The 20,089-nt window shown below is 38.6% G+C and overlaps 1 protein-coding gene across 4 annotated transcripts in view; it reads left to right on the top strand.

The window, feature by feature from the left end:
- The window catches only part of GYS2 (glycogen synthase 2), a 49,547-nt gene that overhangs the window by 8,541 nt on the left and 20,917 nt on the right, over positions 1-20,089 (top strand). For all 4 annotated transcript variants that reach the window (XM_080585752.1, XM_080585754.1, XM_080585753.1 and 1 more), the window contains 5 exons: positions 97-278; positions 2,043-2,234; positions 3,025-3,210; positions 13,632-13,776; positions 19,683-19,800. In XM_080585752.1, coding sequence (XP_080441878.1) covers positions 97-278; positions 2,043-2,234; positions 3,025-3,210; positions 13,632-13,776; positions 19,683-19,800 — 823 coding nt within the window. The remainder of the gene's footprint in view (positions 1-96; positions 279-2,042; positions 2,235-3,024; positions 3,211-13,631; positions 13,777-19,682; positions 19,801-20,089) is intronic.

Raw genomic sequence — 20,089 nt, 5'->3', positions numbered from 1 at the left:
TGGAGTATCTGACCCTCAAGTTGGTTGGTGCTTATTCCAGAGCTTTGTGGCCCATGCCCATTTCTACTTTTTGTTCTTTGTCATCTTCTTTTGCAGTGGGAGGCATTTACACTGTGATCCAGACAAAAGCCAAAATTACAGCAGATGAATGGGGTGAAAACTATTTTCTGATTGGTCCCTATTTTGAGCACAATGTGAAGACTCAGGTGGAAGCATGTGAGCCTCCAAACCCGGCAGTTAAGAAGGCAATGGACACCATGAAAAGCCAAGGGTGTCAGGTAAATCAGATGTGCTACTGCTTCCCAGGGCAACTAAACTGACTCTGAGGAGATTACAGTTTTGGTTAATGCTCTCGTTATTCCACTTGACACAGCAGTCCTGGTCAATGTCACAATGGGAAAGGCTCAGATTCTACTGTTAGAACAGCAAAGTCAATTCATTAAAGGTTATTTTTGAGGAGGAACTGGTTTATCCAATTACAGGTTTTAACAGTCATTTATCTGCAAGACTACTTAACTGGATTAATGACTTACTTCTCCAGTCTCTAAATGCAGTAAGATTTTACTAGATATAACACAACCTTATTTTGACTGAACTCTTATATTACCTTTGGCATTCTTGTGCTGTTGCAGAAACTTAGAGAAAATCATTTCATCATCTCACAATTTTTCTTACGTAGCACTATTCCGAGTTGAAAGAGAGAAGTGGACAAAACACAGGCAGACTTGAGAAAAGCACCCAAGTGATAATATTGGGGTTAGATCTATTGCATGTTGCCTCTGTTACTTATAAAGGGATGACTCTGCAAGCTGTGTAATAGTCCTCCTTTGTTTGGAAAATAGCAAAAGGCTTGTGGGGCAGATTAATTGCAATGTTATATATATGCTTCATGCTGCTCCGGCATACATTCAGTTTAATCAGCCAACTCTGCCAGTCTAACATGTGTATTGTGCTATAGGAGTATTCATATATAGCAGCAGATCTGTCCCAGGCACGTCAAGTATAGCTTTGATCTCTAATAATGACGCCTTAGTTTCCAGGAGCTGCACTTATCCTATTAACATTTGTGACTGGATTTTGCTTATGTATCGCAACGGATCCCTTTAAACTAGGGGACCTAGGAATGCTTCCAAACTTTTCTGGTCAGGTGTGTTCCTTGCTGCAACCTGACTCCATATTTAGATAAAGTCAGGGTTCACAAAGACTCCCTACTCCTTAACCTCATTTTCCTGAGTAAGAACCTGAATAGCCTGTAATAAGTATACAGGGAGCTGAGCGTCCTTTACACACTTGTCTTTGTTACAGCTTGTACTTTTTGTGCAAATGGATCTAAGAATTTTCATCTCATTGTTTTCAAGACCCCACCTCTATCCAGCCTGTTCTGCATCAGGGCTGGGTTCCCTGGAGCTCCCAGAGGTTGGTGAACGAAAAGAGATTGAACACTAGCATAAAAGAGTCCTCTGTGTGGGGTACAGAGTATAAACTACACTAGCCTACCTATAGTACCTCATTCTCTGCAGATAATATGCCTCTGCTGCTGTAGCCATTTTGGTTCAGAAGAACTAAGTTAAAATAATTTGACTGTGCAGACTGTAGCATGTATCCATCTGTGTGTTGTGGCCTTGTGACAGTTCAGTCTATTCTCCTTGTTGGCAGGTAGGTTATATCACTGGAGTTAAAATTCTGTTAGAGATATTTAACTGTACTGATGCAGATAGTGCAGGAAAGCTGTACTTTGGGGGGCTGACATGTATTTAGGTATTCTGACACTTTCTGATTGTTCCTTCCACTCTGCCAAAGGGCACCAACTGCACCATGTGGGCAGAATGTGGAAATGTCATGTAGTTTCCTTTTACCCGTGCCTTTGGTAAAGTATTACTCCATGTATTTTGCAAAGAAAACCACAAATCCTGGGTATGTAGGACTATGATTATATTCCTTATGTAAAATATTTAAGATTTGATGGATGAAAATACTTACGGAACTTGTTCTTTACATTCACTTTAACATTGAATTATTATATCCTTGCCTCTTTCCTGTAGGTCTTTTTTGGAAGATGGCTGATAGAAGGCAGTCCATATGTCTTGTTGTTTGATATAGGATCAGCAGCCTGGAATTTGGATAGATGGAAAGGCGAATTTTGGGATGTTAGCAACATTGGGATCCCTTTTCATGACCGAGAAGCCAATGATGCTGTGATTTTTGGATCATTAACAGCCTGGTTTTTAAAAGAGGTACAGTTTTTAAATCTAGAGTTTTTAAATCCTTTGGTTTTGTCAGCAAGGCAGAAGATCTTTGGGATGTAATTTCTATTCTCCCTCCAGTTTGAAAATTATGATTTTTAAAAAGTCAATGCATGATCTAGATAAAATTTGGATTTATAACTTAACACTTTATTTTTCCATGGGGAGCCCAATGTGAAATGTGCTGTGTCTTTACTGTCACTTCTCCCTCTGTTTCTTCTCAACTCCTTTGTCACTGGATGCTCTTACAGGTAAGACCTCAAGCTCTCTTTTCCTCTCCTACCATAGTCAAGTTGTCACATTCACAAACTGTCCTTGAAGCTGGTAAGCAATGTATCTCTCAGCTGCTAGACTCTACCTTGCAGAAGTGATACAGACAGAATGACAGCACTGTGACTTCACGTTACTCTGCCACAGCCCACCCAAAGACAGGAAACTTTGTCAGTCTGCAGAATCATCTCTGTCACAGGTGCTCATGATTTCTTTATCCAAATGAGAGATTAAACAGCAGAAAAGTAAGTTGAAAGAATAAAGAGTGACTGTCCTTGCCTGAGAGCTGCCCAACACTCAAGGAAGGATACTGTTCTGAGGCACATGTGCTTTGTGGTCTAAGGATTAGGGCTGGTAGGAATCAAGACACATGACCATTTAAAATACTGTACTATTTTGTCATATGAAAGAAAGGAAGCACACAGAAGAAGGCATAAAAGAACATTTCTGAGATTGTGATGATGAGCAGGATAATGTGTGTTTAATGTGTGTTCTTGCTAATTGTTTTCAGCTTTCCTCTCAGTTTGATGACAAGCCCAACATAATTGCTCACTTCCATGAATGGCAGGCAGGAGTGGGTTTAATACTGTCTCGATCTCAGAAACTTCCTGTTGCCACAATTTTTACTACCCATGCCACTCTTCTTGGGAGATACCTGTGTGCAGCCAGTATTGATTTTTACAACAACCTTGACCAGGTAAGAGATATTTTACTCATTCCTTCTTTTTTTCAGCTAATCAGTTCCTGATTCCTTTTCTGTTTACTGCATTACACTATGTATTGTACTTTTTTGTCTTGCGTGATCACTTATGATTGAACAAGCTTAGGATTGCACAGCAGAGTGAGAAATAGATCATCAGTTCCAGGGCAAAAGAAATGTATAGGCTGCCCAGAGAACTTGTGGATGCCCCATCCCTGCAGGTGTTCAAGGCCAGGTTGGATGGGGCTTTGGGCAACTTGGTCTGGTGGGAGTTGTCTCTGCCCTTCCAACCCAAGACACTCTATGATTCCATGAATCTATGAAATGGTAAGACCCGGTGGTGTCTAGGTCCAAGTAGCTTTGTCTCTGTGCCATCTGTCAGGTCCTAAAGATCAGTGGTGCCTAGAATACTTGTGCTCCCTTTAGTTAACTTTGGGTTACCAGACTTACACTGCAGAGTACTGAAACTCACTCAGCCTTCAGACAAGTCAGTGGCTTGGTCCGTTCTGCTAACATATGAAGTAATATTGCAAGAGTATGGGTTTGCCAGCAGAGATTCCTAACCTTCTTTTCAATGATTTGAGGCATTTTCAAAAGCCAGGGAAGAGTTATAGGGCCAGATATCACTGCAAGTCAAGTGCCGTTGAGAATCTTCCCCTTCACGTTCAGGAAAGGCAATCAACTCAAGCAATGTATGCTACCTTTCGTGAGTTAGTTAGCACAGTGAGTAACCAGTAAATGTAAAACCCAATCAGCTGTACTCAGGTGCAGCCTAACAGCACTCTTTCTTTAATGAAAATAGCGAGTACCTCTCCTCTTGCTGAAATTACCCTGGAATACCATTAAAATGTTTTTGTTTGTTTGTTTCCTTTCCCTAGCCTACTTCTTACTTCTCCCAAGTCATTAGAAGTCCTTCTACTTTCAAACTTTCCATGTTAGGCTTTGTTTGTAACTGACAAATGTAGGAAGCATTTTCTGAGTTCAAAAGACCCACATCTGCTTCTGGGAATTCTTGCAAACTGTCTAGTGGTTTTGGTTTTTGCTGTTCTCTTTCCACTAAAAGCATAACATAAACAAACATTTCAAGGACCCAGATGTCTTTAGTACTGCCTTCAGAAGAGTTACATTACATGATCTGAGATTTTTGATGTGGTTACAGACAAATTGAGTACAAGAGATTTTTTTCATTCTACCATGTATTGGGGGCATCAGTAGTTAAAAGGCTAAAACAATTGCCTTATTTATTGTCAATGCATTTCTTTGGCTAGAATCAGTGAAGAAAATGAATTTATGAATTTATTGGTAAAGTATTTAATGTTTGTTCCACAGTGTGTCAAGCTTCAGTGTCTCCCAAAGACAAAGACCAAGCAGTAGTGTGCTACTGTCCTTATTCAGAAGCTCAGAGTACACTGCCATTCCCTTGTACTACAAGGAAGCAGTCACTCACCTTACTCCTCTTCCCACCCTCCTAAAGGCAACTACTAAATCACACTAGGAGTGAAACTGTCTCTACTCATTTACCGATATGCATGCAGGGATGCAGCATGGTAGTATGTTGGGGGGAATTCTCTGCCCAGTCAGTGCAAGGCAAATATCCTCATATTACCATCTGTCTCCTTCTATCACCTAAGAAAACTAGTCCCATAAATGAGATATTATTGCTGGGTGCGTTAATGAGACAGCATGAATAACCCAGTCATGCTGTCATATGCAGCTTTCAGGAGTCTAGACATTCCTACTCCCTTGTATTCCCCCTGTATGTATATATGCAAAATCTAGCTTTCAGTCTCATATTATTTTTCTCTGGACAGCAAGATTGAAATAAGTAAGACCATGTAGTTTCAGGTTTAACACTTGAGAAAGTGGGAACTTTTCAGCAGAAACGTTATTAATTCACCCTTGTATTCTTAGATGTAATTTGTTAGTGAGGAAGTCACAGTTTAAAAAAATAAAAAGGTATTTAAAATGAGAAATTGGAGTTTAAAAAAAAAAAAGAAAAGAATGCTAATAGTTTAACAAACTGAAGCTAAATATACTGTGTCAAAAAAATCTCTTCCTTTTTTAAAGGAAGTTCTAAAAAAGTATATGTTTTGTTTTGTATTCTGTTCAATTTGGTGATCTACAAGAAGCCTCACAAAATAGTCTGCTTTTCAAAAAAGCAACTTTTTTTTTGTTCATGATGACTTTGGGGACCTCACCCTTGTCTGTGTACTTGAAAGAAAGTCATGAACTTGCATCTGAGCAGGTGTACAGATTTTAGTATATTTATATACTAGTCACACTATTAGCATAATTTTTTACTGTTCACACATGACATGATTGACTTTATGTGATAAGTTACTGTGCATCCTGCTGCAAATCTTCACAAATCCCACTGGTAACTATCAGCTATGTGATAATGTTATGCTCTCTTGTGTAGAGATTGACATTTAAATTTATTATTAATACAAGAAATGATGCCAAGCTGTTACGCTACAGTTTCACACACTTATAAGGTGCTAAAGCTCTTCCTGACAAAGTTAACATTTAGTAAGAGATCAGATATCGTAATGAAGGTTCCTTTGTCTGTAAAAAGGTCAACCTGGCCCAAAAACTGATTGAGAAACATTAGAGGTTGATCTAGAGTGCAGCAATTAAATGGTACAGATAAGCAAGTCTTCAGAGGCAGTTCTTACTGCTGTCTTCTAGTAGTGAACTATTAAGGTAAAACAAGTGATTTGTCCAGTGATGAAGATTCTCCAGGGCTTCCTAATGTTTAACCTTTGGATGAGACATTATACTTTTAGCTCATGGGAACTTACCCCAGAATTATAATAGCTTTTTTTTTCTGTTTTGGTGCCATTGCATAATTTTCTTTAAGGCATAATAATAAACTTTAAGTTCTCACTTTTGTTCAGCTTTTCATGTTTAGAATATATATTCCACCAGCTTTAAGCACAGCAGCTGAGAGAGGTGGGAAAGAAACAACTGTGGTATGTGCTGTGCCACATATCACAGAGAAGTCATTGCAGCACCGAAGGAAAAGGTATGGTCTAGCTGTGCTTGAAGACAATTGAGCATAAACAGCTCCTGCAAAGAAAAGAAGAAACCTCATGTTCCCTTTTCTAGCCCTCAACAGAAAAGCTGGGTTTGAATGCATGCTAGAGAGAGCTGTACTTTGGTCAGTAAGGCTGCTCTGCTGCAATGTTCAAGAATTTAACAATGGAGATTTTTCATGATACCATGGTGGTTAGATGCACGAGTAAAGATGCTTACCCAGCAACTTTGAAGTCTTCACTCCCCCTCTCCCTCCCTCACCCCTTTTACAGTGCCCTGGATGTGTGTGACCAGCGTGTTCTTCCTCACTATAATATCTCCTGCCAGCCCTGACACTAATGCACTCCCTGCCTGTCCTCCACTGTCCACCAGCCCTGCTGTCTTTGTGCACATGCACGCAAACACGTGTGCACACGTATGCATTCAGCACTCTTTCACTTCATTACTCCCCAGGATATTACACCCCTGTAAATAGGCACTACCAGAATATACAAGCAGAGTTGAAAGATCTCTTTCAAAAATGTGAAGGATTACTGAGATTTTTTGTCCTTCTCCAGATTCTACAGCGAAAAAATACCTCTTTGATTCACCTTTCTAAGCTCAATATGTGCCAATTAGCACAAGTATAGAAGGCACAATTGTATTCTCTGAAGTAAGCCAGCAAGGTCAGTAGCTTTAGATCAGAGAATACTTTGGCCCAAGACCCAACCTGTTTGGAGTAAACATCGGTATCAACAATCATTCAAAGGGCTGTACAGTGCGGGCTGGCTGACATTTTCTCTAGCATTCCTACGAACAAAGAATTCAAATCACCAGCCCCTGCCAGATGGTAAAAGTGGAAGGGAAGGCTCCATGTGATCTTCTGATAGCCCTTACAAACACTGGATCCGTGAAACCTTGGCCTTCATTCTTACTAGTCTTTTGGTGAAAAATTAAGCATCAATTAGTGAAGGGTTGCCATGCTGTGATGCGTGATTCTTTAGAGATTCCTGAAATCACACAGGGGCCTTAGGTGGCGTAGGGCCACCAGAACTGTGTGGTTAAATGATTGTGTTGTCAGTCTGAGCTGTAATAAGCCATTTTCAGGTTTTGGGAACTTGAGTGAGTTCACCAATCGGTTCAAATACTGTTTGCACTGATGTTACGAATTGATGTTAGGGATAGCAACTGGACCTGACAGGGTCTAAAGAGAGAGAAGGCTGTTCAGCCTCATGGCTGTCACGTATCTCAGAAGTGTACCCCAAAATGGCTGGAAAAAACAGGGAGCTGAAAAACTATTCAACCTAGTAAATTAGAACTGCAGGTTGCTGGAAGCTAGGAGAGTGCACTATAGAAGTAAGACCATAATGTCTGACTTCTGACCTCTTCCTGAGCCATCTGCTATTTACCTCAGTCAGAGACAGGATCATGGTTCTCATAATGCATCGCTATATGAGAGTGTACAGTTCTTATATTCTTACAGACTTAGTTCATCTAGACTGGGAGAAATTCAGCTGATCCTGCTCCAGTGGAAAACTGGGTGTTAAACCCTTAACTGTGTGCACATAGTGCATACTAGAAGGAACACTGTTGTGTCTTCAGCAGCATTTAACAAGCAACAGTTTGTCTGACCTAGGGACCTCTGAGGCATTAACCCTACCTATATCAGCTAATCAGTGTATGTTTTAGTTCCTTGATTCACATTTAAGTCACTGTGATTCTGAAGGAAGGGAGGGAGGGAAAGCAGAAAGAACAAAACAGAAGCTGACTTGCATGGTAACAGGTAGTGTGTGATATTTCTATTTACCTTTAAGCATCTGAAGAACCCTGGATAAACAGATGGGTCAGGGACTGCTAACCCCATCTACAGGTTACTGGCTTGAACTCTTCCAAGGTCAACACTTCCTAATTTCAACAACAGAGCATATTATGAGCCTCATTCCGAATGAGATAGTATCAGATTTAGCTAGCGTAATAAGTTTTGCAGATCTAAATAGTCCAACCAGGAATGCATGGAATTTCTTCCCTTTGTCCCATGTCAAGTGTAGCTTTTACACTAGTGAAAGTAAGGATTTGTTTGTTGCTAGGATAAAGGTTCTGTGAAAAAATTCTGAGTCTATAAAGCCTTTTTCCTCTTCAGAAGCAACTGACTTCTCAGCTGAAGATCAAGAATGTCAATCTTTTATTGCTTTCCACACTAAGGGATCTCTTCTCCCCTCTCCCCTCTCTCCTTTCCCGTCTCTTCTCTCTCCTCTCTCCTCTTTAAATGGACCAACACCTTTTATAAGTTGACTGAGAGACAATGATGGTCCAGGCTAGTTCCTAGGTGAATTAGGAACAATCTTTTGGGCAAATGATCTAACCTGGAGTTCCATCTGAGAGGCAACTAAAATGGCTTTGTGAACCACGGGCCTGGCATAGCTGAGAGGTTTGTGGACTTCACCCTCTGCTGCTTCTTACAAAAAAAATCACCCTGAGTTCTAATGGAAAAAGTGCTCTAAGGAAATAAAAAAAAATTAGTTTCATTCCTTATAGCTTTTTTCCTTATATAACGGTGCCCTGCCAATATGTAACACTTCTATTCAGACCTAGCAATGTGATTGAATCTAGTTTGCAAAGTAGTGGAGAATTCTGTCCCAAGAGGTCTAAAAGGAACAGTACTAAAAATCCCAATGGAAATGAACATTGGAGAGCTTTTATGCTGACAACATAAGAGCACAAGCTCTTGTCCCTCTTAGTTCAGAACTGTCATAGCTGTCACTGAGCTCACTGTCACTGAGCAAAGCTGATCCATTTTGGTAGTAGAGCAGCTAATGGAAATCTGACTTAAGCCAGGAAGTGTAAGTTTCAGTCTTATTTGGCATGGCTGAGCTATACCAGAATGAAAGTTCTATTTGCACAAGATAACAATCAATGGGAGTTAAATCTCACATAAGATGGATTTTTTTAAAAGAAGTAATTCTTACATACTTTGGACAATGGCAGCCGATGTGATTATGTTGGAATTGAAGATCTTTCCATTCCATCTGTCCGTAAATAAGGAATTTGAACTCCAGACTGATCTCTCTGACAGTTCCTGATTGCACTGCAGAATCACCTTGTGAACTTTAGTATGCCACCAACTTTAGAAACCAGAAAAAATAATTTTATTCTCTGCCTAAAAAATCCTTAGCTACCAATTCATATATCAAACCTATATTTTCATTTGAGATACAAACTGCATACAAAAATGTTATCCACTCCTGAGGTAAGGCTGAAGTGATGAGGGGAATCCACATTATTTATGCAAAGTTGCCACAAGTTATTCATTATCCAAATTATGTATTTTACTTCCAGATTGATTTTATTCTTGGTTTAACATCTGTCGGCTTTCATCATACGTTTTTTTTTTTGACGATACAGAGGAATAGTCTAGTTTGAGAATCTACAGAAGGTATACAGACTATTAAAAAAACATTAATATAGCTAGTATAGTTTTTCCTTCTTTTCCACTCTCAAATCATTCTTCTTGTGCATTTCTAAATCTTTTGCAAATTGTCGTTTTCAATTCAATGAATGTCTAATTTGAATTTATTACTTCTGTAACTGCTCTTTGTTTCCAAGAGAAACATAATACCAGTGTCCCATAACCACTTGATATTCTCTTCTTTTTACATTCCAAGATTGTCTTAGCTCTCTGAAATGGAATGTCATGCTGGCAGGATCAGTAATTACCCACTATGCTCCCTAACATGCTAAATTTTAAGACGTGAATGAATGTTATGTTCATCACATGGATTCTAGAAAGGATAAAAATGAGTTGGAATTACTCCTCAGAACTGCATTTCAACAAATGGAAGTTTCAGTCAAAAACATTATGCCTGTGGAACATCTTCCTGTTTTGCTTTGGAGTTAGAGTGGCCTTATAAGGGAAGCATTTTCTCCTCTAATCCTTGCTATCATGTGAATTCTAATAATTTGCTTGCTTTTCAACAGTCATAGTAGGAGGATATCCTCACTGAGGGCAATGGAGTATTTACAGTAAAGATGTTAGTCCTTAAAAGCCACTGAGGGAAAAAAACAGTGAAGCTGGCTTAGATCTGTTTTTCTCTGGATGTAGCTTTCATCTGTGGCTTTGCTAGTGTTCCAATTTGCTGATAACAGCAAACAAACGTAAGTAAGCATGACGCACTTCACAGATATTTTGCTTTGGCCTTGCTGAAAGTGAACATTATGGAACATAGTTCACAGATGCCTGAGCTGGGTCTGACAAACAGTGCATCCAGACTGCTGAGAGGTTGCTGAGCAGAAACGATGGCCTGGAGCTGAAAATCAGTCTTGCTGCACTGGTGTTCTGCTTCATTTTGGCACACTAGCTCAATACAGAGCTATGCCTCATGTTACCTCTAGTTCTCGAGCTGTCTTTTTACAGTACTCCACTGTTTGGACTAGATTTGTCTCCTGCACTGTCCCATCAGTTAAGTTCCATTTAACCTGTCCTTCAACTTGTTTAACACGTATTTTCTGAACTCACTAGTCTAGCCTGCTCAGAAGTACACAATGAGATTTCTTATTCCACACTACAAATTAGGTTAAAGGTGAGGATCTGGCAATATGGTTCAATGGAGGAAACTTCTGGAAAATAAGAACAGATGAAATGTGAAGACTCTGCGCGACCTCAGTTTATACTTGCTAATAAAGAGCAAATTCTTGCTAATGGAATTGCACATCTTTGAAAAAGCACAACAAAAGTAATGTAAGAATGTGCAAAATAAAATCTTTCCCATTTTCAGAAGATGAAAAAATGAATATTTTTTCATGTGGAGAGATGTCAGTGTGTTTATGTGTTAAATGTGTTAAGTGTTTCCATGCATCAAAAGAAACAAAAGCTAGCATGAAATAAGCCATAGTGTTTGTAAAAATCCCTTTAAGAACCTTTCTCCCAATAGAGTTGCAGGGAGTATATATTTACAGTTAGTGAACATGTCCCAAATGTAGTTTTGAATTACATTTTGTAAAGAATCCATTCTTGGTGAGGAAGGAGAAGAGAACAAAAAACTTTTAAAGTTTAGCCAGTTTTGTTTGGTTGGTTGGTTGGTTCGTTGGTTGGTTGTTTTTGTTTGTTTGTTTGTTTTGTTAGCAGTTTAAAAATATTTTTAATATGAAGTCAAGCATACTTGAAAAAAGTTTTGCATAGTTTTGACTGTGCAGTGGTATTTCATCCCCTTTGTGTGTTTGCCCAGCATGCTAAAGAATTGCCCCATTTTGCATCTTTTGTACACAATAGTTGAACAATCAGAATATTTTTTTTTTTGTACAGTCTGCTATCTTTTTTACTACATGTAATTAAGATTTCTTCTCTGAAGAGGGCAAATCTGCAGTACTCTTAAGAGCTGTTTTGCAGCAGTCATCAGTGGTATCTGAATGTTCCAGAAACATTAATTAATTTGTTTACCACACACATATTAAAGGGGGTAGTTACATTAATGATGTTCCTTTAGGAAAGTTTTTAAATTTTTTTAAAAAAGCTTTTATTAACCTCAGAGCACAAGGTCCCATGGAATTCCAATGCAGATGTAAATGCTCAGCATTTTAGCAGATCAGACTCAAAAATATCAAGGTAGTCTCTCAGGAAAAGGAAGAACACAGTTAGGGACTGAATGTAAAAGATTTGTGTTAGAATAAGCCAAGCATCATACTGGAGCTCTGTGTCACTCTCAGTAGTTTAATTCAGCTTTATTTTCTTCTCCTTTTCTCCACCCTTAAGATAAGTTCTTAAGCATGTACTCAATAGGGAAAGTCACAGTCTAAATAGCTTTACTTCTGGCCAAGTTCTGATGTATGGAAAGCAACTAACAAAGGTCAGAAAGTCATAACTATAGATAGTATTTTCTGCTCAGCCTATAATAATGGTTAAATCTATTACAGTCCGTGAAGTTACGGAGTCAAATGCAATCAGACTCAGACTGTGCATCTAGCATTAGCAATGAAATGACAGAGCTCACTGAGAGTCAGTCATGCTCTGTGTAGCTCATGCAGTCTACATGGTGCCCATGCTGTTGACCTTGGTGAGGGTAACCTTGATGCTCCCAGGAGTGAAACATCATGTAAGACTAAGCGGATTGCCATTTAATTGTAATCATTGATACCTCATTAGCATTATTCTTTTTTAGACTACATTGTAGTGGCTTTGCAGTGGACACCAGTGATGAACATTTGAACTTTTAAGCATGGGTTAAATGGGTATTGTGGATTTTCTTCCCATTGTGATAAGGCTTCCACTGCATAGCTCTTGCCAGTTTCTGTTTCACTAACTTCTTTGTGAGCCAGAAACTCTATATCAGACGGACAGGAAAGCCTGCTTAAGTAAGGACATTAGTCCTTACTCCTATTCCTGGAATACTTTTGTGAATGTAAAATTCTAATATGCAGTTATTCACAAAGATCTCAGCATCCATCAGTAAAATGTAGTCACCTCTAGCTAGAACAACATCAGATACTTGTCAATGCAAAGGAACATTGTGACAGTAATAGGGACATATGGTAAGGAATCTTCTTGGTAAATGCAGCCATAGTGGAGAATTTCAGTGTGGAGCATTAGTTAATAGATATTGAGAGAAGGTGAATCCTTTGCACCTGCCTTTGCAGTTAAAACTTAGTGATCCAGACCTGAGCTTTCTTTGTTTTGTTTAGTTTTCATTTAGCTCAATAAAAAGGCAGCTGCAAAATTTAGAAGTGACAGAAATAATTTGGGGTGGTTTATCTAGGGGTTTAACTTACATCTGCCTCTAGAAATTAATTGAGTTAAAACTGAACTAAAAAGAGCAGCAAATAGTAGTGGTGGACTTAGAGGAAGAACAGCTGTGAGTATCAGAAAATATCTCATTTTCTATTTTCTTTGTTCCCTCAGGATTTGTGGCTGAGTCGTTATATCCCACCTCTCCATAACTATAATAACTCCATTTCTCTCTTGCCTACCCATGATTCCCAGAAGACTACCCAGCCCCCAGATCTCTTCTTGTCCCCATCCCATTTCTCTTCTCTCCCCCATATACCTTCAGTTACCAGCAACTTCCCTGCTCTCCCAAGTTTTCCAAGAAGTCCAGGCAAGCGGCAACATGACGTGGCCAGTCAGCAGGCCAGACAGCACAGATCCTTATGTATCATTGGATCATTAATCTGTGTCTCCTTCCACTGCTCAGCTGACATTTTTTTCAAAAACATGCAGGAACCGGAACTTGTCTTTTGCCATCAGTCTCTCTGAAGTTGATTAAATGGTTTAAAAAAGAGGCAAGAGACCACATTCACAAGTAATTCCCTGGGGAAATCAAGCTTAACCAAGCTTAAGAGACTTTCTTTATGGTGATAAGTCTGATGGGCATATCACTTAAGTGTCTTTTTTGTTTATTTTTATTATTTAACAGTTTGACATTGACAAAGAAGCAGGAGAGAGACAGATTTACCATCGGTATTGTATGGAACGGGCATCCGTACATTGCGCGCATGTGTTCACCACAGTCTCACAGATAACAGCTATAGAAGCAGAACACATGCTTAAAAGAAATCCTGGTAAGACCTGAATTGTTTTCTTCTTATATTTCCTCTCAGTATCTACATTTTCTCAGATTGAATGGAAATAATAGACAGCCATACAAACATGAAGTGCAAGGCACACGTCCATACGTGTGGCTACACTACAGAGAATAACCAGTTTTCAAAAGAAATGTGCAGGCGATATCACTTGAAACACATTCTAGCAGCATATGTAATGTGGAAGAAATTGAGTTCAGCACCGTTCAATAATTACATTCTGTACTGTTTCAGGGGAGCATTAGTTTACCTCTATGGATAATATGTTTTCTTTGCAGGGATAGCTAAGATTCAGGAGTTTTGTCTACTGAGGTAGACATATATTATCATTATCTTCCAGTTGACCAGAGGTCAACTGATGAAAGCAGAAGATGGAATATTTGTAATACATTTCACCAGCTTTTACAGAGTGTGAGATTGGTTGCTTTGCTAGTACAAAGCAATATGATCTTTTAAAACTATAGCAAAAGGTTTTATGTGTGAAACAGTGTTAGATGTGTTGAACTTTCCAGTGTTAATGCTGTTTTTCTCTAGTTAATATTGCAAATGATGAGAAGGCCAAAAAAAAATAATCACAAATGAATGCAGTTCATTTGCCTGTATTTCTCACAGCTAGAAACAGCAGTGTGGTTATAACCATCATGATTTTAGAACCTAACCATGATAATCATGGCCAATGATTTTGGACAAATCACGAACCATGATTTTCCATTAGACCAACCAGTACAGTTTAAAAAAATAGCTGATATGCATGCCCAAAACTTTGTCCAATTTTCCCCTTTGCACTTGTCTTATAAAATACGGAATTTATCTTCAAACCTTACTGTATTCCATGCATGGAGTTTGAGGAAGGTAATAATCCGAGCTTGGTGTCATTGAAATACCGTTTAAAACAGCACAGTGCTCTAGAAGGATAAGCCATATTACTCCATCCACAAGAATGCATCATAGGGGAAAAACTGCAAAACAGTTTTGAGACTATTTAGCAGGTGTGCTTACATCTTAGTTGATTATTTTAAGTATAGAAATCTTCAAAGAACTTTTGTTTTGGTTTAAGATTGGTTTGCTTATTCTTTATAGATTTATTTTAGGTGAATTGCAGTGCTAATTATAGGTCTGAGACTGCTATCTCTATTAACTTCAATGCTTCAAGCCACATCACAGTTTATGCATTAGGATAAAAGGTGAAGTTATCCATTGGATCCTCTGTTGCACTGCTGACCAACTGACAATCGAATGATGAAATTAGAAGAATTTTCCTTTTTAAGCATGACAACCACATCCTAAAAGTAATTTGTGTCTGGTCACCTAACCTGGGATCTTTCTGAAAGGCCTTGTTTCTTTTCAAGTGCAGAGAACTCGACCTCTGAAAATCAGACTTTTGAAGCTGTTTTATATTGACATGAGGCTTCTCCAGATAATAGCTTTAATTAAAAATCACAGTTTATGTTTTGGGATTTTAGGAGATTGAAATCAGTCTGAATCCAATTTAATTTGGGAGAGGAAATCTGCACATTGCAGATAGAACTTCAGGTGAAGCTGAAGGGAATTCCATGCCCAGAGATTTACAGGCCTGAGCTTTTTTGTGTATTTTTGAAACTTTGAAGAAAACAAGTAAATATATTTAATGCTTCGGTTAAAAAATGTTGACAAATATCATACTTCACGTTGACAGAGCTACTAAGAAATTCCGTAGGAATTGGTACCACAAATCCTAGGGGAAAATTGTAAGTGGCAAATATGTTCTGATGGGAATAATTACTTCATAGTTACTTTAAAATCTTAGACCACAAATAAACTGTGTAGGGGTCTATTCTCACACTATTTATTCTTTCTGAAGTTGTGAAATCAACATAGATGTTGGCTGTTCAGAAAGGTCAGCAAACTCTCAGTAGATCATTAAGCTTGAGTTCTGCAAAGGAACGTGAATAGTGAAAGAATTTTTAAAATCAACTTCGTGATCGCTTTAGAAAACAAGCTTTTAAAAGGAGAGTGCGGAATTGGCACAAAATTGTTATCTTTTGTTTACACTTGAATTTATTGAGAGGTAAGCTTCACAACAAAGTTGTTAACAAAAAACAATTGAGGAAATGTGATAAGTACAGCAGTCTTTGATATTTCTCATTCATATTAAAATTGGATTATAATTTACATTACAAATGTCATCACATAGAAAAGCCCCTTTAAAACTGTATAGAGGGCTTTTTCATCAGGACAAAGGGCAGTTTGCCATGTGTATAAAGTGTGCATAATAAGATAAAGTATGTAGTCTAAACTTGGCAGAATGACTGCTTACATCAGACTGACTTCACATGCTGCCATAGTGCTTCAGTTTTAGGAGTACTAAATTTGATCAGTAATTTATCAAATTGTTTGTCAAAAGCTTGAGTGTCTGATGTTAAACCTATTTTCTTTGATCATGCAAGATTCTGTCAGTGATCATAAGTTATATTGTCATGATTTGAAAACTGATATTGTGGGATTTCTAATATTTACGTTCAGTTATGAAACATATTTTTTGTTACCAGTAGAGAAGACTTTGAATCAAAATTCCAAGATATTTAGGTATCGGTTAAGATCTAGCTCTAGACTTTGAAGCTGCATATATTTGATCAAAGCCACAGGAGTAAATTCTGAAAAAGTGAGTCAACCCTGAAACTCTGCAATTTATCCAAAGAAAACATCATACTGTACTGTTATTACTTAAATCAATGCCAGTTTCTTTCCTGTGAATACAGAAGTCAAATCATTCTGATTTCACCTACTTGGGATGATTTTAAAACAAAAATATCTTTAATATATTAAAGAAAACAAAAGAACCCCACACTTAAAACAGGAACAAAGCCCTCTTTCATCACTTTTTCACTAGGGCAAGGGTACATTTCTTCACACATATTCAAAATATTATTGTATGTTGAGCAGAAATAGTGAAATTAATGCTTTGAGAAACCATGCTTATTTTGTACCGCAAAGGCTTAAGAGACAGATCAAGCCCCATTCCTGATTAAAGGGTAAATGGAGCTGCATTTGAATCAAAGAACATTGGAGTGGGTGATATACAGGCTGCTGCTGCTGGGTGAGAATGTCCAAAACTCACTGATTAATAAATACCAGACAGTGGTTGGAAACTGGCCAGAAATACCCCCATCAATGATTCTTATTTTATTGGGAAGAGCTTGAAAGTAGTTAGAGTATCAAAGCTAAGTCCTGCATGAGCCAGTTCTCCCATGCTGAATAAGAAGTAGTTCAGAGGAAGGAGAAGATACACTGTTGGTAAACACAAGGAGAGATGGAGGGTGTTTCAGCTCTTTTGATGAAATGCTCATATCAGGCCACACAGGGCTTTGGTCAGAGTAGATCCACTGTAGTTCTCTGGTTATGGGCAGCAGAAAGCAAGAAGAACTCAAGATTTCTTGTTAGTGTCACCAAAACTCTCCTTTCTTGTCACTGAGAATCAATATCTGGAGCTTAACAAGCAAAAATTTCTGGTAAATGCTGGTCTTCAGTTTGAAATGTGCTATTTCAAGAGAAATCCATCAAAATTTTTGGTGTTTCATGGTTACTAACAAAGGTTGTATTTTTATCTACTGCCATTTAACATAAAGAGTCCCAAGACACTTTATAAGGTAAAGAGTTATCCGAGATCATTTACCTGGAAGGGAAATAGAAATACTGCTAAAGTAGACAGTAAATTTCAAGGAAGTCATTAAAAATGGCCATGACATTTGCCTGAAAAAGGTCAGGCAAGTATACTGGACAGCATATGGAGAACTGATTGAACTTATTTTAAATGATCTTGATAAGAAAAGGGACCTGGGGTTATTGTTTGATAGCCAGTTGAACATGAGCCAGCAGTGTGCCCAGCTGGCAAAGAAGGCCAATGGCATCCTGGCTTGTATCAGGAATAGTGTAGCCAGCAGGACCAGGGAGGCGATCGTCCCCCTGTGCTATACTCTGGTGAGGCTGTACCTTGAGTACTGTGTTCAGTGTTGGGCCCCTCAGTACAAAAAAGACATCAAGGCCCTGGAACGTGTCCAGAGAAGGGCTACAAAGCTGGTGAAGGGCCTGGAGCACAAGTCCTGTGAGGAGCGGCTGAGGGAACTGGGGTTGTTTAGTCTGGGGAAGAGGAGGCTCAGGGGAGACCTTATTGCTCTCTACAACTACCTGGAAGGAAGGTGTGGGGAGCTGGGGGTCGGCCTCTTCTCACATATAGCCAGTGATAGGACTAGAGGGAATGGCTTCAAGTTGTGCCAGGGGAGTATTAAGTTGGATATTAAGAGAAATTTCTTTACCAAAGGGGTTGTGCTGCATTGTAATAGACTGCCCAGGGAAGTGGTTGAGTCCCCATTCCTGAAGGTCTTCAAGAAATGTGTAGATGTAGAACTTAGTAACATGGTTTAGTGGTGGACTTGTCAGTACTAGGTTAAAGGTTGGACTAGATGATCTTAGAGGTATTTTCCAACTTAAATGATTCTGTGATTCTATGTATTCAGCCAAAGGAGCCTTGGATGTTTTAAAGATGTCATCTTGAGTGTCCCCAGAAATAAAAGACAGTTTGTATTAGGTCAGATGCCTAATGCTATAGGCACATGCAAACCTCTGCTTTTGAGGGGAAGGAACAGAAAAAAAATGAATGTCAGACATCATTGACTGAAAGACCACAATGGCAATAACTTCAAGCCCTGTATTAAGTGGCAAGCAAGAGACAGTGCTCCTAACAGTAACCTTGATGTGAATGGGGACAGTTAACTATATGCACTGAGATCAAAGGAGATGCTGGGGTTTTTTTTGCATGAAGAAGTGGTAGGGAATAGTATTTTACTGAAGGTCATTTGGATGATACATAAAGCTTTAACAATGACTACAGCTGATAATTGTGGTTACTAGACACCTGATGACACTTGCCAGGAGAACAAGTATGAAATCAACACTGGTGCATCGTCTAATAATTAGTTTCTTCCTTCTTTGAAGATTCTTTGAATTTGAAGAATCTCTGGCATAATCTAGTGTCAGTCTACTGAAGTCAGCTGTGTTACTGTGAAGGTACTGGCCCTGCTTTCTTTTCCATACACAGTTTTAATAAATGAACTCAAAGGCAAGAAAATGACATTCTTTCCATTTACTTTAACTAGATTTAGGGCAAGCCTTTAAATAGCTGGTGTGCTGTGCCAGAAAGGTGAAGGGTGACTGAATTTCAGTGTTGGCTGGAACAAGCTGCACCTATCCATAACTCTAACTTAGAAGGTACCGTAAATGAGCAAATTTTAACTGCAAGATGCTTTGGTATCTTTGAGAAGAGCTGCCATAAAAGTGTAAAACATAATATTCTGTGGCTATTTGAAGGAGAAATCCAACAGCTTATTGAAAGGTGGTCCCTTCAGAAAGGTTTCTGATACTCTCTTTTCTGGTAAATCCTCAGAAGTCTGGATAGAACAGACTGTTTTGCCATGCAGTGAACAAGTGCATAGTATGGCACAATTTCTGCTTTCAAGAGCTTTCAATGTATAGTAATAAAGCAGGCAACAGTGATGTCGAGATTAAAGAGGTAAAGGATGTATTGAACAAAAAATGATCAAATGGAGGCATAATTTCAGTCCTGATAGGGCAAAAGGGACCTTTCTATCCAGCAGGGTCTATGCTAATGTAGAGTACAGGTCAAAATGATACAAAGCCATTTCAATGCTGTAGACAATGGAATACCACATGCAATAGCTCTGAGGAGAAAACTGGTGGAAAGCATTGTGTTAGGCAGTGCTGTTCTCTAGCTATGAGTAATAAGACTGTTAACTCTTCACATGCTGACACTGAAAGACATGCTGGTTCTTTCCTTAAAGATTTCTCTGACTCTGAAGATGTCTACCTCTGCCTTTTCTCTGCTTTTCCAGATGTTGTCACCCCAAATGGCTTGAACATTAAGAAATTTTCAGCAATGCATGAGTTTCAGAATTTGCATTCCATGTACAAGGCTAGGATCCAAGAGTTCATTCGAGGTCATTTCTATGGGTATGCTTTTACTTTTCAAAATTTAGCAATGGTTGTCCAACACTATTTAAAACAAAACAACAACAACAAAAAACCCACCACCAATATAAAAAAACAAACAAACAAAAAAAACCAGGAAGAATAACAAATACTTCATAATGGAGGTGAAATATTACCAACTTAGTCAAATATCTGTCTGGGATTTCTCAATCAGAAGCTGAAGAAATTTCAGACACCAGCTCTAGCCCTGTTTAACATCTTATGGAATCAGGCAGAAGGTCTTTTTTGTTTGTTTGTTTGTTTTTTCAAT

The sequence above is a fragment of the Anser brachyrhynchus genome (assembly GCF_964034855.1).
Source record: "Anser brachyrhynchus genome assembly, chromosome: 1".
In the NCBI taxonomy this organism is placed as follows: Eukaryota; Metazoa; Chordata; class Aves; order Anseriformes; family Anatidae; genus Anser; species Anser brachyrhynchus.
The sequence above is the reverse complement of the archived record's forward strand: the minus strand, read 5'-3'. Positions and strand labels throughout refer to the sequence as shown.